The sequence below is a fragment of the Gekko japonicus genome, unplaced genomic scaffold (assembly GCF_001447785.1).
Source record: "Gekko japonicus isolate JY-2015 unplaced genomic scaffold, Gekko_japonicus_V1.1 scaffold12, whole genome shotgun sequence".
NCBI classification, from domain to species: domain Eukaryota; kingdom Metazoa; phylum Chordata; class Lepidosauria; order Squamata; family Gekkonidae; genus Gekko; species Gekko japonicus.
In genome coordinates this window covers 771,642-796,609 of record NW_015161947.1, presented here as the reverse complement: position 1 = coordinate 796,609, position 24,968 = coordinate 771,642, and the positions used below count along the sequence as shown (strand labels likewise).

Sequence of the window (24,968 nt, the reverse complement as noted above, 5' to 3'; positions counted from 1 at the left end):
ATATCATTCAAAATGCATAGGAAGGGATACAAGGACCAATTTTTTTTAAAGCCTTATTAAAAGTCTTCATTAAAAACCTATTTGAAGCCATGTTTGAGCTTCTGCCGTTTTGAGAATATTGCATATAAAACCCCCTTTTCTGCTCAACTGCCAATGCTCTGCAGTTTTCTTTTTATGGCACATTATCTAGGTTATGGCAGCAATGGTATGGAATATTGCATACTTTGCAAAGAGAGAATGGCTACATCTAGAGACAGCCCATTGGGACTCCATGCACATCTTAAGGGATCACAGATACTTTATAATGGCCCAAGAAGTGGAAGGGGGAGGGAAGTAGACACAGTCACAGCTTGGCCTGGGAACTGCTCCTGGCCTAGCCTTGACTGAGCAGAGAAGGTTTCCAACCTGTACCAAAACATGGCTCCTTAAGATGCATCACACTGTACAAAAAAGAAAAAAACCCACACTGAATACAAAGGAACAGAGGCCAGTTCCTCAGATCAAGGACTTACTCAAATTCTTAAGCAGGGTCCATCAGATATCACTACAATAAAGTGCTACTCCAAAAACCCTGGCACAGGCCATTGTACTGGCCAAAAAAAGACTTGCAAGACCCGGCAATGTTCTGCCGTGATGCAAGACATAAAAGGAAGGGATCACGTCCTTGGTTGCATTTGAACCCTTTTGATGCAGGCAGATCATTCAACCGCATGTGAGTATCACACCCATTTATCACTACACAGGGATATGGCTGGAGGAGGAAGATGCAGGGTGTGGGGCACAGGGTCACAAAGGCATCGTGCTGACAGGCCACAGAGAAGGTAACAATTGAAAACTTAGGGCTGCTGCTAGAAGTGGCCACAACAGCGTCAGACCTCATCATCATGTGATAAAAACTTGTACTTCCACTAAGATGACCCACAGAGGGCGCACTGGGGGGGACACAATATCAATCTAGCACAGGATGTCTCTCATGCCAACAGGGACAAGGGGATACAAGGCTTACTTATGCCCGATCATAAAGAATGGATTAGGGGCACACTGAGGAAACAGCTCACTGGTACCCGGTGTGTGCCCAAGAAGACCTGGCGGTTCAGGAACGCTATCCACCTATATGTTGTGTTCTACATTAAGTGCCTTCTTAAAAGATGCAGTAAATAAACTGTTTCCTTAGTCAAACAGTGGGGAAGGTGCTTCAGTTGTGTCCCAACAAGCAAGTGCGTGTGGTGGAGGGAGAGATTTCTAACTGTCTGAACTCTGACAATGGGCTCATGTTTATTAACAACAACAACAACAAAAACCCTAACAAGTGAGATTTGCTCTTGGTTTTAAGGGAAATTCAATGTGGCACAGTGAGAAAGTGATGGTGAAAGAGTGAATTTGGAGAAGGGATTCAAGGTTCTTGCAATTGTTTAAGAAAAGGCCATAGGATAGTGCGGGGGGGGGTCTTTCACAGAAACAAGGGGGTTCTTTAAAAATTCTACTGTACATGATTCAACAAAGCAAACGACAACAACAAAAATAGCACCATGTGTCTAAGCCCTTCAGATTGGGGCAAAGAGATGGCCCATTCCCTATTAGCCCATGCACTGGAGAAGCTCAGGCAGACCATGAGTGATGGACTGGAGAAAGATGTTCTCCTGACAGGTGAGATGCACTGGATGCTGCTTTCTGCGGCCAACAACACATTCCATCATTTGCATCAGCCAAAGGCAAAGTTCTTCATTGGAACATCAAGGCCAGGCCTGATAGGCTTCAAGACATGGCTAACTGGAGACCCACTTCATCATGGCAAGTTACGCTACAAAGAGTAACCACAAACACTAGTGCAAAAGAAAAACAGAAAACTGGGGGGGAAACACCCACGAGAGACATCCAGAAGCTCTTTTGCAGAGCCTCAAGGACAGCTGACAACAACAAGGCCTCCATTCAGAGTGTCTGCATGTTGGCCTTGACCTCCACGCCAACAGATGACTGGCCAGACAGATTTCCATGGTCATCTAACCGGGCATTGGCAGCAAAGGCTAGGGGGTTTCGGCTGATTACTAGGTCCAGTTTGTCTCCTGCCTCGGATATCAGAGGAACAGCCAAACAGCAATCAAAGTCTCTCGTTCGGATGCGATTGACCTGAAGGGATGGGATGAAAAATTTATTTTGTGGGAGGCAGAGTCAACTGAAACTAATGAATGGTGCCAATTTCCTTTACAGTCTTGGAAAGCCAGACAAAACATACCCTCTGTCATAGACTGCAATACTGGATCATATTACATGACACCATACAAACACATACAGTCATGCATTGCATATCTGTTACATTTGTTTTGGCTTTTGCATGTCATAATTAAGTGTGAAATACTGCATTCTTTGAAACCATTTCTCTTTTTCTTACAAGCAATAAATCTGCAGCCAAACCATTTACCCTAAATTGGTTATAATTCCGCTAGTCTGCCAGGAAGCCATTCAAATTTCTCAAGAATTTTTTTTTTTTGGGGGGGGGGGGGAACAGACTCATTCCTTGGCTAGTCATTTGCATTTCTTATTAGATGTTTTTCATTCTATTGATTGGTCTGATCTACGCTGTGTAATCCACCTTGAGGCTCAGTGAGAAAGGTGCTCTGTAAAATAAATAAATCCTTGCTGTAGGATAAATAGTGCAGAGTAGGTGAAGGAGGCCATCTCAATGAGCAGGTTAGATCACAGTTCAGTTCAGAATAAGATGATACGCAAAAGTAATGCTCTGATGTAGCAACACCTGGAGATTGCTTTGTCTATTTCACTGTCCAACCCCCCCAAGCAAGATAACTTCAGAACAGTCCCTTTATTTTTGCAGGATGTAAAAAACAAAGAGGAAGAACAGAATCAAGTCAGAAGCCTCCCATATTCTCTTTTTTGGGTTGTTTCCAACCCCACTTCCATGAAGAATCGAATGCTATTATAATGCTAGTTCTTCTGTACCTGGATCAGGATTAGTACTTGCTTAATCCAAACAAATTCATTTCCCCTTATCGTTTGGAAATGCGTGAACAATTGCTCACAGCTCAAAAGATTCTCCTACATTATCAAGCAATCACTGCTTGAACAGAAGCCATGCAATGGTCATTAAATCAGCTTTAAGTGCTGCAAGAAAAGTGGTATATACATATTTCAACTAAATAACTAAACTACAATTAGGGGTATCCCAAATGCTTCTCTCTTGGCTCCCCCTTGGATGTTGTATTCATTCGGGAGATAGCGATGCTTGCACAGGCTGTGACAATGCCAGCATTCAGCAGAAATGTGGCTGACAGCCTAATTATTTTTTTTGGGGGGGGGGGTCCCTTTCTTTTTGCTGGCCTTTGATTTGAGTCTGAGAAAGAGTGAGTGCCCAGCAGGTCAGCTGGCTATGAACTGAAACAAGCACAAACAAGGCTCCCAAGCTTATTGCCAGACTTTCAGCTGCAGACCCTACATGTGTGGATTGTGGCAATAAAGCCAATAAGGCTCCATAAATGCCGAAAAGCAAAGAGGAGGAATCGAAGGGGAATTTCAAAACTTCTGTCTCACATAATGAAAATGATTGCTATATGGGAGCAGGAGGGTTGGATTTTTCACCTGTGAAACTTTAGAATTGAGAATAGGTGCCAAAGGCTACAGCTGAAGGTACCAATCGGGGGTGTCAGTGTGGGGTCTTATACACCCTCCCATGCCCTTAAACCCTTGACAGCTGAATACATTGGGCTGAATCAAACACCATGTTTCTGTAGGAATAAGCCTGCCTTTGTCATCCCCACTCCTCCTACAGCACAGCCACAAGAAATTCCCCCTTGAAATTCTGCTCCTGGAGGACAGGGGACCCCCTGTAACAGGATTTGGGGGGGCATTTTGGGCTGCTTCAGGAGGGGAGAGATGAGAAAGTTGCAGTCCGTGGGTAGAAGTCCTTGAGCCCATGGAAATGTGGCACTGGATCTATCCCATTGCCTTGGGATATTGCCATAGCATAATCAAAAGACAGCTCACCCAAGTATTGTATTGTTGGCAAATAATGCACAGTACTATTCGTTGCTAAAACACATCCATTCCAGTTACTTAAAACCCTTCCCATCCCTTGTATCAATTACCTGAAGGACTCTGTCGTAAGGCTTGAGGCCACACTGGTCAGCTGGCCCTTCTGGACGGATCATGTTAACATAGACACCTTTTTCTAGCAAGCCATCTGAGACACTGAATCCAAAGTCTTCAGTCTCTGGATCCTTGTAGAGAGTCATCTACAAGAAAAGACAAGTTTGATGTATTGCAACCAACAGAAATAAAGGGGAAAATATGACATGAACCTTTGTGCAAGGCTGGTAAGATGAACCATGAGATAATGCTAAGGCTCTCATTGTGAAGTTTTTTATTGTCTTTGGGCAAAATGCTAATCTGAGGGGGGAAATCCCATGTGGAACAGTGACTAAAGTGTCAGATGAGGACTAAGGGGAAAGCTATATCATTCTTTTAAGCTCACCAGGCCCAGTTTTCCTATATCTATTAACATACTAAAGTGATCCCAAGACAGTTTTCTTTTTCCTTCCTGGTGATCACATGGCAGTTATTCTTTACGAATGTGTTCTCACAGGTGTTCTTTCTGGCAAAAGTCTGAACTTGAATAGGCCCCCTAAAGGTTAATAACAAATGCTGCCAACTGGGAACACATTCATATGTGCTATGAAATGAAGATTAAAATTAAAAGTGTGACTATGGTAACCAGACATTAAGCCATGTATGCCCGTAAGCATGGATTCCCTAGCTAGCTGCACACATACAAAAAAATAAATAAATCCAGTTCTTCAAAATCATGAGCACATGAACACATGAATCTGCATTATACTGAATCAGAACCCCCTTGGTCCCTCAAGGTCAGTGTTGTCTACTCAGACTGGCAGCTGCTCTCCAGAGTCTTAGGCAGAGAAGAAGAAGAAAAGTTGGTTTTATACTCCTCTCTTCACTACATGAAGGAGACTCAGAGAGGCTTACAATTGGTTTCCCTTTCTCTCCCCACAAGAGACACCCTCTGAGGTAGATGGGGCTGAGAGGGTTCTGAAAGAACTATGACTGGCCCAAGGTCACCCAGCTGGCTTCAAGTGGAGAAGTGGAGAATCAAACCTGGTTCTCCAGATCAGAGCCTACCGTTCTTAACCACCAGAGGTCTTTCACCTCCTGCCTGGTCCTTATAACTGGAGATGCCGGGGACTGAACCTGGGACCTTCTGCATGCAAAGCAGAGACTCTTCCACTGAGCCACAGCCCTTTGTATTAAGGTAGCATTTTTAGTCAACAAGTTTACAATTAATCTTCTCTTCAAAAATATTGTGAAAGCAGGTCTCTAATCTTAAAGAAACTCTCAGAGACTACCATAACACATTCCAGAACAAACACTCTGCTGAATGCCTTCAGCTCTGTTTGAGATTTCTGTTTGTTTTCCAATTTCTGTAGTACAAACCCTATTTATTGTTCACTGGATGTCCCATCCTGTTGATTGTACTTGATTTACACTATGTAATCCGCCTTGAGTCTCAAAAGGTAGGCTATAAATAAGCTAATAATATTAATAATAATGGCTTATTTTTAACAAAACATCCATAGTATTTATTTATTTTTATTTATTTATTAGATTTGCTAGGCTGCCCTTCCCTACAAGTAGGGCTCAGGGCAGCTTACAACAAAATGACAATAAATAAACAACATTAAAACCATTAAAACAGAGCAATAAATAGAGACAGAAAAACATATACCAGATGGCTGAAAATCAGCTCCCCCAACCTCCTTGTGGGGAGGGGTTGCGAGGGATGGGGAGGTGTATGAGAGTGCTAGATGTCGTGTTCCCCCCCCCCCCGTTGCTGTCCTCAACCAAATGCGTGGCAGAACATCTCTGCCTTACATGCCCTGAGAAAAGGTAATAACTCCTTCAGGGCACGGCTGTCTTCTGGCAGAGAGCTCCACCAGGTGGGTGCCAGGGCCGTAAAAGCCCTGGCCCTGGTTGTGGACAGCCAGATTTCCCGCAGGCCAGGGACCACCAGAAAGTTCTTATTTCCTGAGCGCAGTGCTCTTCCAGGGATTGTATGCATGCAAGCAGTGGGCCTAGAACTTGGGGGCATCCAACTGAATTGATGGCCAATAGATACAGGACAGCCGATTGCCATGAGCATAGATGGCCTCACGAGGGGATTAAACAGATTCATGGAGGAAGGGTCATCAAAGGCTACTAGGTGTGCTCAGTTATGGGAACCTCTATATTCAGAGGCAGTAAACCTCTGAAACCCAGTGCTAGGAGACAACATCAAGGGAAAGCCTTAGCCTTTGTGTTGGTGGCTACTGTGTGGTTGGCTACTGTGTGAAACAGAATGTTGGGCTAGGTGGATGACTAGTCTGACCCAACAGAGCTCTCATGAAGTTTGATGTAGTGGTTAGGAGCATGGACTCTAATCTGGGAGAACCAGGTCTGATTCCCCACTTCTCCACATGATCTTGGTCAGTTACAAGTTGTTTCAGAGCTGTTCTCTCAGGAGCAGTTCTCGAAAGAGCTCTCTCAGCCCCACCTACCTCACAGGGTGTCTGTTGTGGGGAGGGGAGGGGAAGGGAAAGGAGATCGTAAGCTGCTCTGAGACTCCTGCAGGTAGTGAAGAGCGGGGTATAAATCCAATCTCTTCTCTTCTTCATGAAGTTCTTTTAACCTCCAAACACTTTGTTGGACAGGCTAGTGCTCTAGTAAGCATTCCTCTGTACATGGGATACTGGATTACATATCACTTTACTCTTAGTCGCAATTAAATATTCTTCATAACTTTATCACCTCTGTATTTGTATTAAATCAAGCATCTCAGCAAGCAGCTGCTGTTAGCCATCTGAGAATGAATTAAATTTGGAATAAAAACCACTTTCTCAGGTTAGAAACACCTACAGCCTATAATGGAACCCTTTCCTAACACACACCTTGTGCAGTTCAAGAGGAGTGGGAGACATGATTTCCTGAATCTCTTCCTTCATCATCTTGATTTCCATATTCCTCTCATTTTTCTTGGTGGGAGTGACATTGCTGTGGCCCTGCCCTTCACCTGAGCTCTTGGAGTTCCCTTTCCTTGATGGGCTCAATCCTGGCTGGTTAACAGAGTTCATGAGCAACTTGCCCCCATCAAGACCCAGATTATGTACACTCCCAGTCATGATGGATGCCTGCAGGAAACACAAAATAAAGTCAAACCAGCAACGTGAGCCTTGCGCAGAAGCAAAGCTTGTGCAGTCCAGCTTTAGGAGGAGGCAGTATTTTCCAAGCAGGCTTCAGATCTCCTGCCATGCAGCAGTCAGCATGCTTAACGGATGATGAATATTGCATCCCTCTTACTACCAGCTGCCCCCTGTAACTTCCTAGAAGTTGGAACGACCAACGGAAGGTTAGAAAGGGAACTGTCAATACACCTGTTTATTGCAAATGCTGACTTGCAGTTTGGACTTGGAGTTGATGTTGCAAAATTGTATCTGGGTAGATGAGAAATGTTAGCCCGCACAAGGATTTACTACACCTTCCTCTCCCCCCACCCCCCAAAAGTGACACACTATGTCTTTTGCAAATGCAGCCTCTGGGATTGTCAGATCAAGGAGAATGGTGTGGGAGGAGCGGGAGACTTCATTCCTTTCTCTTCCTCTGTTGCTTTTTTTACCAGAAAAAGTCACATCTAAGGCGCTTTTATTCTCATGGGAAAGACTTATGGGTGTGCATGTGTTAAGTGTCATCAAGTTGTTTCTGACTTATGGCAACCCCATGAGTTAACGCCCTCCAAAATGTTCTGTTGTTAACAGCCTTGCTCAGGTCTTGCGGACTGAGGGCCCTTGTGGCTTCCTTGACTGAGTCACTCCATCTCATGTTGGGTCTTCCCTCTTGTAGTGTATTCAAAGCTGCCTTGAATGCATGATATGTTGTGAAACATCTAACTGAAGTGTAATGTAAAGCTTCGTCCTGGGCTAGGATCCAAATCCATCCAATCGTGTTACTAGCCCAGGAAGCACCTAACCAATCACCTTCTAGCAAGCTCCCTGAGTGGGAACATCCATTATTGGTCCTTATATGAACAACCTTATTGGTTGGTACTTGTACAGTGGGTGTGGCTACATTAGCCGGGAATGTTTAAAAGCAGGACAGCTGCAATGTGAAAGCTGTTCTGGCTATCAGATGTTGATCCGTGTTGGAGTTGTGTTCGAGTTGAAGAATAAAGTTGTGTTCTTGCTGAATCACTCTCCGACTGCTTTGTTAAGTGAGTGACTTAACACCTCTTTTCCTGCTGCCCTCAACTCTTCCTAGCATTTAGTGTCCTTTCAAGTGACAAACCTCTGGGTACCTGTATCCTTTAACCAGCAGGAGTAAAAACAACTAATGGATGGGTTTCTCCGGTGGAAAAAAAAATGGCAGGGGAAGAAAGAGTTAATTTTCCACCCTCCAGGCCCCTTTACTGTTCTCCTCTACTGCCTTTGGCAAAGTTGAGGCATTTGCCAACATGCCCATCAGGGTGGCTCTACCATCGGAAATGTAAGCAGACTCCTCTGGCCTGCAAGAGGCTTAAACTGGGATTGCATGCATGCAAGCCAACACCGGTTCCTGGAAGACGGGATTTACTGGGGACAGAGGCTGACTTGAGAGCAGTGGGCCTGGTTTGCCAATGTGCTCATTTTTGCACCCTCGTGCTGTCTGCTCAACTTGGATATAAGTCTTCCCTCCACAGAAAAATGATACATGGGGTTGGATGTAATGAGCCACAAGCTTTTATGCCGCGGGATTTCCCCACCTCTGCCCTTCCTGCTGCAGGCCCCGTGATCAGCTGCTCCTGAGGGCCAGGGGCCTCCTTGGAAAAGCATGGAGCAAAGGCTGCAGCTCCGGGGCAAACCGTAGAACTGCCCCCTGGCACCCGCTTGCCCAAGAGCAAGCTCAGAGACTGGAAGAGCAGCCCTAACACTCTTAAATACTCAAGAAAAGGAAAGAATTTGAGAGGATCTGTCCACCCCACCATTGCCCTCGGTCCCACTCCCAACTGGAGAGATTCACCTCAAAACACACAAAGGGGCAGAGAACATATTAGAAGCAGCCGCAGCCATTGAGTTTTCAAGTGCTTTCAAGGGCTACATTTACCTCAATCTCCCTCAAAAGTTCAGACTGGCCACATGTTTCCAAGTCTTCCAAAGCTTCTCCAAAAACACGCCAAAAATTATCCTCGTGTGCAGTCTCAAGGCCATTTTGGCGGTTGGGATATCTGTTGTAACGTAGGAACCAAAGATTGTCAGCACTCTTCTGCAGCAGGATGGAAGCCGCAAGGCTACAGCAAGTGGCTCGCCAGTAAAAGCAGAGACTTGGCAGAGTCTTCATATACAAAAGCAAACAATGTGAACTTTTTCAGGCAAGAGAGTCCAAATACAAAACCTCCATGCACTTTTACTAACAGGGCAAAAGTCCTTCAAAAGGAAGAATTAAACTGGTGTAGTAAATGTCAAGTTCAAAAGGGTAAATAAAAAAGTGCCTGTAGGAAGATTGTAGGTTTAGGAAGACGTTTTGGTGAAATAGAGAAAAGAAAAAAAAAGGATGCATTATGGGTAAACCAGGAGCCTCAGAGACTGTTAGTACAAAGGCGGATGGGACAGAGTTCAGATCTGAGACACAGAACACCTGAGAAAAGAGAGAAAAACACAGAGGGTAACAGACATGGTGAGAAAATGATAAATACATCAGGTCTCTGCGGGAGTAAATGTAAAAAAGATGTATATAAAATGATTTTCCCTAGACTCCACCATCAATTTAACATTGTACATGATCATACACAGACGACTTAACAAGACCTGTGGGCTGCCCAGACATGTTTCTCCTTCATCATCTAATCTCTAATTTTTCTTGGGTCAACAGTTATATTTTTGATACATCTATTGCCCTTTCCCCTTATATGATGTAGGAAAACATCTCTCTCTGCACAGAAAGAGATTCAGGCTTGGCCAGTCACCACCTCCCCACCAGTTACCACCTCCCCCCATGTTGGAAACCAGCGCTTCAAAAGTTGGTCCAGTGTTTCATCTATGTAATTTGAACACGCAACTGAATCTATAATGGGGAAGCAAGTTTTGCCCCCACCTCAGTTGTGTCCCTGAGTGCACCCCTTTACTTAACTTCCATTTAAGTGAATGGATGCCATTCACTCTTGTGAGGAAAAGTCAAGCACTGCATTTGTAGACACTAGCAGGGAGGAGAAAGCCTTCCTTTCCCCCTGAATGCTGGGAGGACTGGCCCTCACAGACAGTGAAACCAGCGTTGTGAACTGTGTCCCTACAGACATATCCATGACTAGTATTGTGCAAGTTCATTATTATTTATCAAGGCTTACAAAACACTAGGCACAGAATAGCAACACTGGCTTCCCAGGCACGTGGAAAAGCCGCTACACTGGATGATATGGCATCTGGCATCACTCCTTTGCACACTAAAGGGAAAACAAGGGATTAAAGGTGAACCAAAGTCATATGAAATGGTTTTGGAAATTCATGCCAAGGAGATGATTACTGTTTTAATGGGTCAACACTACAGAGAACTGTGACACAAACACAGGGGATGTTGAGTTGAGGTCTGTGTGTTTTAAGCAAGTCCCTTTTGTTGGTTAGCTTTCCTTTTTGTTCTCCCATCCAAATTCTCCCTGGGCATCATTCTCCGGATGGCTGCAGTACTGAGACAGAACCATTAAGACATAAGCAAACCACTGAGTTAAGGAAGTCGCATGAAGACTGGTAGTCCCTAGCATGCAATCTGGGAGGCTAGTGAGGACAGTCTTGGCAGCAAATCCTAGGCAAAAGGTTGTTGCACAAAACCTAGTGCAGGTGTTACTGTTTTGCATTTTAACACATAGCTTGGCAGGAATCCATCATTTGGATTCACACTGGTCAGGTGGTGGACAATTGTAATATTGGCAAAAATGAAAGGTAGCCATGATTAGGATAGCAGCAACCTAATATCTTTATCCAGACTGACTTCAGTCATAAAGAACTGACAAAGCTACTCTGAAGAGTTCTGATTAACTCAAAAGATTTTTACACACTTGGGATGTATGCTTACATGTAAGAACTCACAGTCATTTGTATGCCTCATGCTGAATCACACAAGTGCACTACACTACACATACACATGACTGTGGCTTATTACATGTAAGTGTACGTCCCAAGTAACATTCACATCTGGTCATTAACATATTTAGCAAAAAAGATTACCTTTTAATCGAGATCAATGTGAGCCACGAATTAAAAAGGTAACTTTTCTCCAATTAATTGACCTCTGTTATTAAAAGGGTACCCCCAAGCTAATTAAACCAGTATCTGGATAATCAAAAGGCCAAAAACTGGCAACAAAATGTTAATGGCATTTTAGCTAATTTAAAAATCAACATATAAGAAGACAGACCAAGGCCTGCCCAATAAAATGAAAATTGTGGAAATCTGTTTTCTTCAATTTGCAGGTCCAATTCATTTTTCAAAACACTTGTTGATAGGGTTGCCAGGCCCCCAGTCCAGGTGGGGGTTCCCCTGCTTTTGTGGGGCCCTTTCTGCCAGCAGCAGGGGAACCCCCCACCTGCAAATGCCCCTGAACGTGACATAATGATGTCATTGCTGGCATCAGGTGGGTGATGCTGTAGTTTTTGAGCAAAACTCTATGGTAAAATTGGGCTCAAACCATACAGTTTTGCTCAAAAACTAGAGTGTCACCCCCGAATGTTGGCAACACGATATCACTTCTGGGTGATGTTATCATGGCATGCGCACAAAGCATGCGTGCCAGAAGATCCTAGAAGGGACCCAGGAGCCCCCCCGCCAGGAGCCAGGTAGGACCTGGCAACCTTACTTGTTGAAGCATTATTCTGTTTGGTTAAGTCTAGACAGATCTGAACGTTTTCAGAACAAATCCGCTGTATCACTGGTTAAACTGGTATCTGTCAACATCACTATTTGGGGACAGAAACATTCAATTAATGTTTTTACCTATTTCAGATCGAAAGACTCAATAAAACCATTTAGAGGGTAGCCGTGTTGATCTGCAGTGGAAGAGCTAGTTCGGAGTCCAGTAGCATTGGTGACCAATAAAATTTTCAGGATATGACCTTTTGAGAGTCAAAGCTCCCTTATCTGAAAAAGGGAGCTTTGAATTTCGAATGCTCATATCCTGAAAATCTTGTTGGTCTCTAAGGTGCTACTGGACTCGAATCTAGCTCTTATAATAAAACCAATTTGCCATTCCGTGACAAAAAGGTCAAGATGGGTAGCCATGGCCCCGGCCACATGGGCCGGATATCACGGGGGGGGGGTAATTGCCCCGGAGGAAAATAATGCGCGGCAGCCCGATCAGAAGTCCTTTCGAGGTCCCGTGGGTAGGCGTCAGGTGCAGATCAGACGGCTAGTCTGCAGTGCAGCAAAGAAGCAGCACGGCATGTTCAAACCGGCACTCACGTCACGCTGCTCCTGTGGCAAACGCCGCTTCCTGTTTGTGCGCATGCGCCGTTGGGCGCTTTACCGCATCCTGCAGAGACTTGGGGGGGGGGAATCCCCTTGGTCGCGACGGAACATCGGCAGCCGCCGGATGCCACGACAGTCCACCGGGAACGTGATCAGACGCCTGCCCTTGCCCCGCGGTTTCCGGAAACTAGTACCTCATAGGTACTAGTTTTTAACCCCGCACCTTCGGCGGGGAGCCACGGGTTCGCCACGGGAGCACTGCGCTTCCCAGATGTTGGGGTGTGATCGCGCCCGGAAAATCCGCGGGACTCCCATGCCTCTCCCGCGGCAACTTTGCCGTGTGACCGGGCCCATGTTAGTCTGTCTGTAGCAGGTAGAAAAGAGCAAGAGTCCAGCAGCACCTTAAAGACTAACAAAATTTGTGGCAGGGTATGAACTTCTGTGAGTCACAGCTCACTTCTGTATCTGAAGAGGTGAGCAGTGACTCATGAAAGCGCATACCCTGCCACAAATTTTGTTAGTCTTTAAGGTGCTGCTTGACTCTTGCTCTTTTCTAGTGGCAAAAGGGTTATTTATCAAGCAGTGAAGCTTTCAACAGTGACTGACCATCTCCACCCATGAGGATCACCAAACATCGCTCTGAGGGAAACAAATTCTTATATTGGGCATTCAGAAGAACATCACAGTCAGCCCCCACACTGTTTTCAGTCCTAACTTCCAGCCATGAAATGGAAGGAAGAGATATAGAAACTGCCTGAGAATCTAAAAGCTTGTACTTGAAGGGGAAAATGTCTTGGGAGTTCCATGGATATGGTAATTTGGAGAAAGAGAATGGAGCAGTTTATACAATATCCAGCAGTTCCTGTGCAATCGTGAAAACCTGATCTTTCCATTAAAAACATAAGATCTTTGTTTAATAATTCCAATGGAATTACTGCATTCTTAATTAACTGTCAAATGCTTTCACTGGATTACTGTATCCATGAAGATAATCTTCTAAATATCTGCGTTTAGATACAGAGTTGTGATATTTCATGTAACCTTTTACAGTCACATATACAAGACGGGATTTCAGTCAACGTTATACATCAGTAAGCTTTAACAATGATTTGTGTCCAATGGAGCTGATCTTCCTGCGTGGGCACAGCTGCTATCTAATAGCTATGGTGGGGTGGGGTGGGGTGGGGTGGGGGAGAGACACTAGCAACCTTCCTCGTTCCCAGCCAAGATCCTACACCACATATAGACATGCACTCTTGTCATACTTTCATGCCCCACTTTTCTAAAAAAAAAATTTTTTTAAAATGAAAGTATCTTCTGACCAACATGAATGCACATTGGCTACCGCCTTTTTCCGTCATTTAGTGTCCTAACGTACCTGCTGGGCTTCTCCCAGTCCTCCTCACTGAAAGTGCCATCCATAAATGGGTAACTCTTCCTGGGATCCCCAGGAGGGGTGCTGCTCTTCTGTCTGCTGGATCTCCACTCATGTGGATGAAGAGCAATACCAACAGCCTGAGGTATGTAAGTACCTACTGGAACACGATGAAGAGGGGACAGACAGACAGGAAGGATCCTGTTTTTTTAAGAAAGTCTGGTTGATACTGGTATTGGTAAAAAACAACAAACAACCCCATCTTATTATCACATCAATAGAAATGGAACCCCAAGCTTCCTGTATCAATTTTTATCATCACTGTATTGAAGTATTTTAATTGTTGGTCACCTGGAGGTTCTCCAGTCTTCAAAAGGGGGGGGGGGACGGAGACAGAAAAGGAAAAGAAAAGGAATATGTCAAAATATTCCCACCTGTTAATTATTACTTCCCTTTGGTTCGATTAATAAGACTAAGTTCTTTAAAGATTCATCACCTGTAGAGTGACTGACTTCTCACTGAGACAGAAGTCAGAGAGAGCTCACAAGGCTCTTGCTACAAAAACTGAGTCATGGTTGACTTGTTCTTCTAATAGTGGAAAATGCTGGACTATGGAAATGTTGTCCCCTATCTTAAACCAACATACAATGCAATTCTAAGTACATTTAAATCCTCCTGAGTCCATTGAAGTCAATTAGGCTTGTTCTGAGAATTGCCTCTGGTTTTGCATATTGTCCAGGTTGAAAGGATGTAGTACTGTGACCTTCAGAAATGTGCAAAGTTAACCAGGAAAGAAGGGTAACTTAAGAAAGAGTGAACAAGTGAAAAGTATCTTCTCAAACTGGCTGAACTTCTTTGGATTCAATGCATATTTGATATTAAAATCAAAAAAACTGTATTTTGAAGGCATTTGTTATGGAATAATTACACCACCACATGAATGGTGCACACAGTGCTAGAACTAGAAAACTGAGCATGTATAATTGCTGTCTCAGTTACATAATGCTGTACCCATCTGCAAGAGAAAGATGAACACAGGACAAGCCCATGAGACCACACCAGAATGCCCACCCTGTCTAGCATGTCTCCAAGAACAGCATCTTGCAACTAAACTCCCCCACCCTCTTTCTTTCTTTCTATATGTAATGGCTGAGGAAATGGTTTGCCATTTCAGACTGCACCGCTTCCCCCCCCGCCGTTTTTCGCCCGTGCGGGTGATCTCCGGCTTTTTTTTTAACGTTCGCTTTAGAGCGCTATAGCGCTATAGCAGTATAACAAAACACTCCATGTATTTCAATGGGATTGATATAATGCTATTCCATTATAGCGCTATAGCGCTATAACGCTATAAAGCAACTGTTAAAAAAAAAGCTGGAGATCGCCCGCGCGAGCGAAAAACGGTGGGAAAAAGCACATCGGAACCGGGAGAGGAAACTGAGGAGTACTTGGAAGTGGTTGACAGGTAAAACGCTTCAGCCCCATCTCCTAAACGGGACAGAAGCAATTGTGTATGAAATGACAAATATATTCCGGAGGGGAACCGGTTCTCAAACGGTTCTGTCTGAAATGACAGTCTGTTTCACTATATCTGAAGAAGTCTGCTTGCACACAAAAGCTTATACCTTGAATAAAACTTTGTTGGTGTTAAAGGTGCTACTGGACTCAAACTTTGTTCTATTCTTTCAGACCAATACGGCTACCCACCTGGATCTAGCATCTTCTCTTGTTTGCCCTGTAGCAACTAGTATTACAAACATTGCCTCTAGAGATTCTATTTAGCTACCATGGTTGACAGCACTGAATACAGACCTGTTTCCACAAGTATGTTTAATTGCATTCTAAGAAATTCAGCCAGTGGCCATCACCCTGCTTCGTAACAGTAGGACTTCTTTTTCTCCTGTGCTGATCATCATATATTAATCATCCACCATTCTGCCATTTCCCACAATGCACCTACTGCCAACTAACAAGTGATTAAAAATTATGACCACCTTCCAATTTAATACTTTATTGCCATGATACATGGCAATGAACTTTACCTCTGCAGAAATGATTTCTCCTCCCACAATTCATTACAGAATTAGATGGAGCAAACGTATTGTCTCAGAAAGGCTCAGGTCAGGTATGAGTTGGACAGTTCCTCCTATAAACCCAGGAAAGGAAGAGCAACTCACCCTGGCTTCCATAACCTGCATCAATGCCAGAACCATCCCAGGAATCCATTGCACTGTCCACACTGGGGATTGTGGTGGAATAAATCTCAGAGAGTTTGCTGGTTTTCTGAGAGTCTGTCAGGTCATCTTCTGGGTCACTTACTTCATTCATACTTGCAGACTTTTTTGGGTAAATTCCTGGAACCAAAAGAAAACTGTACAATGAGTACAAAATGCTAAACAGGCTTTTTGGCACTTGGCAGCTTATGACCAAAGAATGCTTGGCAAATATATCTTAGGGTCCAGGACTAAATGTTATGCCTCCAAAGCACAGAGGATCACATGAAAGTGCCCACTGACAGAGGCCAGGTCTTCTCCTTTAATTTAAGGGCAAAGAAAGCAATTCTACATGTGTACAAATCATGCAATCGCTATTTCTCCTACAGCAGCTTCTCCACAGTATTAGGATGATCCTAAATGTACATGCTTTCACTTAAAATAGTTAAGACTTCTTTTCTGGTAAAAGATTTTCAGATTTCAGGTTGGAGGGGGAAAAATAATAATTCTTTACTGAACACTTAAGCAAGTATTTCTTAGAAATTCGCTCTTTTCCCTCAGAACATTTTCTGAGAGAACAACAGTTCATTAAAAGAAAATAAATTGATAGCCTTCCAAAGTTAGGACAAATTAAGTGCTATCTTGAAGTGGCTGTGTAATTCTAAGTTTAGATAATTCAGTTTTTGAATTATCAAAGTAAAGTCATTTCCCTTCATTCTGGTATCTAGAGAAAAATCATATTTTGCACTGGCTGAAGGACTTGCTTGCCCATTTTGGACCTTGTAATGTCAGATTCATGCTTTCTATATGATCATTGTAGTGGTGACTGTCAAGAAATGGAATTTCTTGTTTCTTTTCTTAAACATTGATTCAAGTCTCAGTTTCAACTACTAGGCCTGAGATGAAGCTGTAAAATCTAGAATGGAAAAACATTGCTCTTATTCTTGGGAAGTTGGGCACTCTGAACTTGTGACTCTTAGATAACAGGGAGTGATGCTATGCCTACCTCAACTCCCCCTTGGGCTCTCAGAGCTATGGCACCCAGCAACCAATTAGTTGCATTCCTTTCAATCACAGTTCATGATTTACACCTGGTGGACATGGGCAGCTAGAATGCAACTATCCATTTTCACTTTAGCTTAATCTCACTTAAGTCACCTGCTTAGATCACACCATCCATTGACATAATCAATCTGAGATCTGATTGGTCTGAGGGCCCCGAGACCATGTTGGATGAAAGACATAAAGTAGTTAACTTTTTGCTTTGTTACTAAGCGTTTGGGAAGCTGAGCTTTGAGCTTCAAGCTGGATGATGTCTTACTAGTTGCTTGCTATGGGCCAGAGAACTCTGCTGCCCTGATGCCGACTTTGGACTGTCTGCTGAAAACAACCTCAGCTTCTGGAATGGTAACATTTGGTAACTTTTGAACCGATATTTTTACTGTGTAGCTAGTCTTTGAATTTAGATTTGTTATTTTTGATTCCTCACTGCCAAATTCTCTTTTGATATATTCTTGCACATTTTAATAAATTGACTTTAATCATATTTTGTGGTGTTTTGTCATTCAAGGCTTCAATCTAAATCCAGGTACCTTAACCATAGAGCTCACCTACCGGGCCAACTATTTTTTGGGTGTTAACTCATTCTGCAAGCGGTCAGTCTTGCAGGGCTGACTTTCTGGTTAAATCCCGGAAAGGGTTAGAAGCTTGCCCCTTGGCTCCTGACAGTTGGGACAGACTCAAAGGGCTGGTGGCAGTTACCAGATCAGGGTGTGTGGAGACACACTCCAAGGTTTTTGTTTGCCCTTAACAAAATCTTCCTTGGACAAGGGAGGTTCTGACAGCAACTTCTTTCTGTAGCAACTGGAAACTGTGGCAAAAAAGGCTGCCGCATCTGAATTTCAAAATAAGGGGGTACTTCACAGCTTCAGATCCTGAGGCACAGTGTTTGACTGACAAGCAAGTTGGCAGTGAAGGAATGCCTAATGTATTTCTCCAATTGGCTTTTCAGCAATTCTTTTAGAAATGCAATGCTGCATCAAAGTAAAAGTGATCGAACAGTACTAAGGGAGAAAAATATCATGTGTGGAAGAGAAGTCTAGATTGACAGTTCTGAAGATACTATTTACATTATGGGATTGAAAGAATTCTTTCTTTATAAGAGAAGCAAGACAGCTCAAAAATTGAGTCAACATCTCAAAACTGAATTTCTAATGTGTACTTGATGTGCTGATCTATACTGAGAGCCCACAATGAAACAATCACAATTTTCTACCATTTACCTAGTGATCTTATACAATATTGCCAGTAAAAGGAACAAATTGGACATTGCAGAAGGGAGACACAATCATTATTCATTAAGTTTTTTTTGTTCTTGACTGTAAAACTAGAAAGATTCTCCCAGTAATCTTTTATTGATCTGGATGGATCACCTCAGCAGGCATACATGTAATGTTTCCCCTTCACACCCCACCCCGGAAAGCACATATCTCCTGCTACAATGATCTATGCTCATTCCGGTTGGCCGGCCATCATTCATGGATGTTAGACAAAAGGAAGACGAAAAAGACAGAGAACTTACTTTCAGTTTGTTTCTTGATTTTTAACGTTACAGTCTCTCCAGCCATTTGGAGAAGATGAATGGCTTCGCTCAGTGGCTTCCCCTTAAGGCTTACGTTATTAATAGCTAATATCCGGTCTCCTACATGTATGGCTCCAGTTCTGAAGAGCAAGGAAAGAGAATTGCAGCTACTGGGCATGACCATAAATTTTATTGAAGTCAGGCACCAATTGAAACATGCCTGTTCCAATAATCCTTAGAGATATCCACGTTCAGTTAATTTATACACACCACTGTCAGCAGGGGGGGAAAGATATTAAAAAACAAGTCTATTTATCCAATGAGAGCAATTGCCTCAACTAAAATTTACAGTTGCATTGTCAATAACATTTAGTAAATGCATATAAGCTTAGGTTGCTGTTCCAGAATGATCAGCTATGTTCCGTTTGATTTTCAGTGGAGCAAATGCTCAGCTGGGTACAGAATCGTATTCTTTCTAACTGAATGGTAGAATGAAAGAATATTTGCTGCAGCCCAAGCTATAATTTGAGCAAGCTTAATCTGTCCTCCATTAGTGTTACAAGAATGATCTTCATGAAACACCATATAATACAATGGGAACTCCAGAAGCAATGCTCCTCAGCACAGTGGCCTGTTCTAATAAAGTTTGATCCAGCTTTACTAGTACACTTAGTACACATTTGGTCGAGCTTAGTACACTGAGTCGGAATTTACCAGGCAACTGCAACAGACTGAGGAACTGGCTCCTAGAGATCTGTACAATGTGGTCACAATAAGAAATCTGAGAGCAGCAAAAGCAAGCAAGCAGGAAGGAGACTTTAGGACTAACTTAAAAAAAAATCCAGCATAAGCTTTTCCGAACTAGAGGCTGTTCCTTCAGATGCATGAGGTGGAATATGACTACTTTCCTTGATCTTATTAGCATTTTGCATCATGTCATCACAAAGCTGCTCTGCTTGCATTCCATAGTCTTTTGACTTTGCCTTTTTGTAATTTCTTCCTCCATAACAAATCTGATGAAGTGGATTTTAGTCTACAAAAATTGGGCTTGAATAAATAATAATTATTTTAACAGGTTTAAAGACTCCTGCTTGTATTCACAATTATAAAAGGTTGATCTCACACAACATACGGAAGGAAATACCTGAGGTGTCTACACAAATGGTGAATCATGCCATGTCTTCCATTCAGCTAAAAACATATTCCAGCATTTCATTTTTGGGGACGCTAAAATTTACAATACTGAAAAGTGTTTTCAGCTGAATGCTTAAAAGTACCTTGAACAGGAGAAAGTCACAGCCAACTTGGGGGAATACACAGCTTGTTTGCTGTAGCCACTGAGACAAAAGAAAAGATGCCTGCTTTCCCTGTTAATTCTGATGCTCTAGGAACCAGGCATGACAGAATTTTCAAGATTTGTCCTTTAAAAGTATTTTTTTAATTTTCCTATCAGAACAGTCTCTTTGCTGAATCCTACTTCCTTTCATGAGTAAATGATTTTTGCTTACAGTTCCCACAGACAAAAGAAAATAATCTCCTTTCAGCTAAACGAAATCTTTGTCTACTGTCATTTAATCAATGTGCAAAATCTGTTGGCAATTTATTTGTTCAGCTTCTATGGATGTGGAGTTGTGTTGGTGTGTGTCTGGGGTTAACACACTGATTTCCCTAGCAATCCACTAGAGGTCAGTATGATGTCAGTCAAACACCAAAGGAACACTATTGATCCCCAAATGTTAGCACTCATCTGTGAACTATTACAATGTTCTTCATATTAAGGAAAGATCTCACTTCCATATTATAGTTTGGAACCAATAGCTGGCACAAAGGTGGCTATATGCAATTCCAGGAGTAGAACTCTTACTTAGCCAACACAGCAAAATACCCTAATCTTTCTGATCCATGACAGACTCCAGTGGTTGTAGCAGCAGCCTAGCCATTTCTACTGCACGCCTTTATCTTAGAACAAAGAGGCTTGATGTGCTTCCATTCTGTCTCTCTCACCAATGAGATAAATTATTGATACACTGATGGAAGCAGGTTTTCCCCCCTCTTTCCATTACAACATTAACTGTTACATAAATGATGTTTGTATGGCTGTTGCTGATAACCTTGTATGACAAATGAAGACAGTTATGGATGGAGCCCTGAAGCAAGAGAAGTTAATGCTCCTCTCCTGCAGGGCTCCAGCAAGGGACCCTCAAATCTCAGGGTATTCACTGCCACCTGTAGGCAAACAACCTAGAAGCTTAATCTAGCAAAGCCAACAGCAGTATAAGCAGTACTGGAATATTCCAGGCCAATTCGGACTGGTTACTCATATGCATAATTAACAAAAAGAAACACCAGTATATCAACACACATGAGAACATGGAAACACATCGTGTCAGGGTGAACTGTTTACTAGAATCCAGTAACAGATATAGTAGTTGGGCTCCCGAGAGTGCAGCAGTGAACATGTCTCTTCATGGGGATTGGATCACATAATTAATTGGCATGTCAAGAGAATTCAGCCCCAGGAGATTGCAAATCTCTCTATGATTTCCTTTGGAATGAATGGGAGTACATCATGGCAGCTTCTCTGCCAGATACTTGGGGTATATGTAGACCCAACAGCTATGCAATTAGATAATTCAAGCATTACCATCCTCATAGGTCTCCCATTTGCAACAGGCATGAACAAAATTCAGTTAATGCTTGTGAATTTGCACCATGTTCCATGCAGCATTCACAAAAGCAGCTAATGTACTAAGGACAGAGGCTGCAGCTTAGTTGTTAAAGGAAATGCTTTGCAAGCAAAAGGTTGCAGGTGCAATCCCTGGTGGCTCCAGTTGGGCCTCTTTCTGGGCTTGATGGGCCAATGGTCTGATTTGGTATAAGACAGTTCATATATGACATCAGAGGAAGAATCACATCCCTCCCCAAAGAGAATACAATATTACACTTCAAGATCTAACAAAATGTGATTTCCCTTCATTGACAGGTACCGTCTTCACTAGGGGTGTGCGCTCTGTATATACTGAGCTGAATAAATACCTGTAATAAAGGCCTATATTATTTGATTTTTATTGGGTGTGGCTACAAGGCATTTAAAGAGATTGCGGTCTCTTTAAATGCCTTTAATTCCCTTGCTGAATTGTGCCACCGCGGCGGCATGACTCAGCAAGTGAACTGAAGTCATTTAAACTTTCAGTGCCTTCCCTCACTGCGTATAATGGAGCCAAATAAATTCAGGTTTCCTGGATATTTACTCAAACACCAATACAATACCAATACTGGTATTTGGGAATATTCGGTTCGGGAATACCAATATTTTCCGGGTCCAATAGAACTGAATTGGACGAAAACTGAAAATTTTTTTTGCACACCCCTAATCTTCACATCTTTTCAAGATTACTAGCAACATACAAAAACCTGTATCTGTCTGTACCGGCATAATAAAGGGCTTATGCAAAAAACCTCTTAAGCAGCTCCAATTCATTTCTATCTGACACAGGAAACCTGCTCAATGGCTTATGCTCGTAATGCTACTGCCAGAGGACACAGCTGTCATCTCACCTTTCTGCCAGCCCTCGTTTTGTCAGGCCTGAGATGACGATTGGATCAAAAGGTTCCTCTGTCCCTGAAATGGTTATCCCCAAGGGCCCGCCGTATCTCTTCAGTTCCACTGTGTAGATGATGGCACCGGTAGTTTCTTGTTCATCTATTTGGAGGGGGGAAAAGAAGAATGCTGGGGGGAAAAAGGAAAGAAATGCTCCAACCCTATGTGAGAACTCAAAAGTATTTGCCAGCAAAATAGTTCCTGCCTTTGAATAAAAATGTAAGAACAGCCTTGCTGGATCAAACCAAATAACCCATATATTCCAGCATTCTGTTTTCCATAGAGGCCATACAAGATATTCTGTGAGTCTGCACCTGTGTGTACATATCTGCACATAAAAGGATGCACATCCACACACATTCACACACAAATACATACTAATTAAACTGAATAATAGTTCTTCACTTGTCCCTGCAATTTTATCATTACTTCTAAGAAACGTTCTAGTCTAAAGACAGCTGGATTCACAGATTTATACCAGAATTGTCCTCATCCTTCCTGATCTTCAGTTTGACCAGCTCTTCACACTGCTTTAAAATCTGTACCGCATCCTCCATTGAGCAGTTGTCGAGACGGATATTGTCTATGGCTAACAGCTTGTCCCCAGGCTCTAAGGTGCCAGTTCTGTGTTCAAAGGTATAAAAAGAGTACACTTCTGTTTACAGCACATTCCAGAGAGATAAAAGGTTTTTTCTTCTTTTCCAAGACTGCTGCAAGAATGTTGGCAGTACCTCACCTCCTAGATACAAGAGAATCTTTTCCAGTCTAATATCTGAAAATGAAGTGTGGGGAAATAAATGTTTTTACATAAACTCTGCACACATTCAAATAAATAAAGATCAGCTTGAGAATTTAGTTCATTTTTGAAGGGTATTTCCCAACTGGTGAAAAATTAAGTGCTTTTCAATATTGTGGGACGAATATCCCTAAAATTTCAGAAAATCCTGCAACTCCACATTATCTTACAGCTTGAACCCAGAAGCAACGGTAAGGGATGACAACTGCAGCTCCATTTTTTCTCCATATAAAATTCAGAGCTAGGCCAAACCACATCGGTGCATACCGTTGTTAGCAGCAGACTGCCCTACCCACCCATAGTATATTATAAGGGAAGATCATGAAAGATTGGCTAGCAGAGACTCAGCCAGACAGCAAACCCTTTTAAGGCTGGTATGTTCTTACAGCTACATAATAGAATATTAATGACAGAAGCACTCATAGTGGAATCAGGTGGGCTTATTTAAGGGGGGGGAGACAAATCCTGAAAGTTAGCATCCTTTTCATTATAAGAGATGAGGGAAAAGTTATCCTGCTCAAGCGCCTGAGGATTTAGTAAAATATGGGGAAACTTCCTACCCACCCAGGAATTCTTCATGCCCTCCCCACTTGTAAAGCCTACTTTATTAAATCTAACACTGCAGGCCATGATCAAATGTGTGTACTAGATGTCTGAAACTATTTTTGCTATGCACTATCGTGCACAAAAGATAGGGTTGCCAGCTCCAGGCTGGAAAATACCTGGAGATTTTGGGGGTGGAGCCTGAGGAGGAAAGGGTTTGGGGAGGGGATGGACTTCAGTGGGGTAGAATGCCATACAGTCCAGCTTCCAAAGTGGCCATTTTCTCCAGGTGAACTGATCTCTGTCGCCTAGAGATCAGTTGTAATCCCAGGAGATCTCCATCCACCAACTGGAGGTTGGCAACCCTAACTGAAGAAAAGGATGCAAAATGCCATGAATGTCAAAACAACTGGAAAATGTTGGGGGGCAGTCTCACAGTATTGGTTTCCAAGGGCTCAGCCACACATCTGGATCTTCTGTCCCTACAAACAGCACAGTGGGGCAGAGCTTAAACTTTTCTATTGAAGAAGATTCACTAATGGAGCGCTTTACTCACCTGTGTGCCACACTCCCCTTCTTGATATCGGAGATGATTAAAGCCTCCCCAGGTTTTCTACTTGCTGTTTCAAAAGAGAGACATGCAGTCAAAGGTCAGCTCAGGAAGCTACAAGTCCACAGAACATTCTTCAGCAGAGGTCACTTAAACATGCCCTTGCAATAAAATGTAATGAAAGATTTCCATTGAAAACTACCAATACTTCACCAAACTGAAGTACAGGCACTACATGCTTTCAGAACGGCATCCAAGAACAAAGCTTTGCATTCTGTATAAGATTGCCAGCCCCCAGGTGGGAGTGGGGGAATCCCCCGATTTTGTGGGCTCCTGCCGCTACCAGCCAGCTGGCTGGTGGGGAAGCCCTGCCCGCAATTGACACGACTTGGCACGACATCCCTAGTGTGATGTGTTCAGTTCAATTTATTGTAATTAGCCATTGGCCGTTACAAGGTTACAAAACTCTCAGCGATAAAAATACAGATTACGAACAAGGTATAGGCTAATATCAGAATATACAAAAGTACCGAAAGTCAGTAACAAGATGTGACTAATTTAATACAGTAACCTAAATAATCCCCCTTCCCGTTGCCACCTTGGAACGTATATTCTTTGCAGCAAGGGCAAATAATGAAACTTTATAAGAAGCATATGCCTCAATGTCAGATCCTCAACTGGGTATACACTAAGACCAGATAAAATACCTGCTACAAATTTAGCCCTTGGACTGGAGTACAGTGGGCAAAAGAGGGTATAATAAGTCCTCGAGTGCGTGGGTGCCACAAATACATAGACGATGTCCCAATGGAGTTTGATTAAAGCGGCCCTCC

The 24,968-nt window shown here is 43.0% G+C and overlaps 1 protein-coding gene across 1 annotated transcript in view; it reads right to left on the bottom strand.

Moving 5' to 3' along the window:
• Nucleotides 1-532: 532 nt before the first annotated feature.
• Nucleotides 533-24,968, bottom strand: part of GRIP2 (glutamate receptor interacting protein 2) — a 193,891-nt gene continuing 169,455 nt past the window's right edge. Inside the window, exons 15-24 of the mRNA XM_015429364.1 lie at nt 24,142-24,205; nt 22,725-22,870; nt 22,204-22,348; nt 18,646-18,785; nt 16,029-16,205; nt 13,858-14,011; nt 9,133-9,253; nt 6,948-7,187; nt 4,098-4,244; nt 533-2,127 (exon numbers count right to left, since the gene is read on the bottom strand). Coding sequence (XP_015284850.1) covers nt 1,930-2,127; nt 4,098-4,244; nt 6,948-7,187; nt 9,133-9,253; nt 13,858-14,011; nt 16,029-16,205; nt 18,646-18,785; nt 22,204-22,348; nt 22,725-22,870; nt 24,142-24,205 — 1,532 coding nt within the window. The 3' untranslated portion in view covers nt 533-1,929. The remainder of the gene's footprint in view (nt 2,128-4,097; nt 4,245-6,947; nt 7,188-9,132; nt 9,254-13,857; nt 14,012-16,028; nt 16,206-18,645; nt 18,786-22,203; nt 22,349-22,724; nt 22,871-24,141; nt 24,206-24,968) is intronic.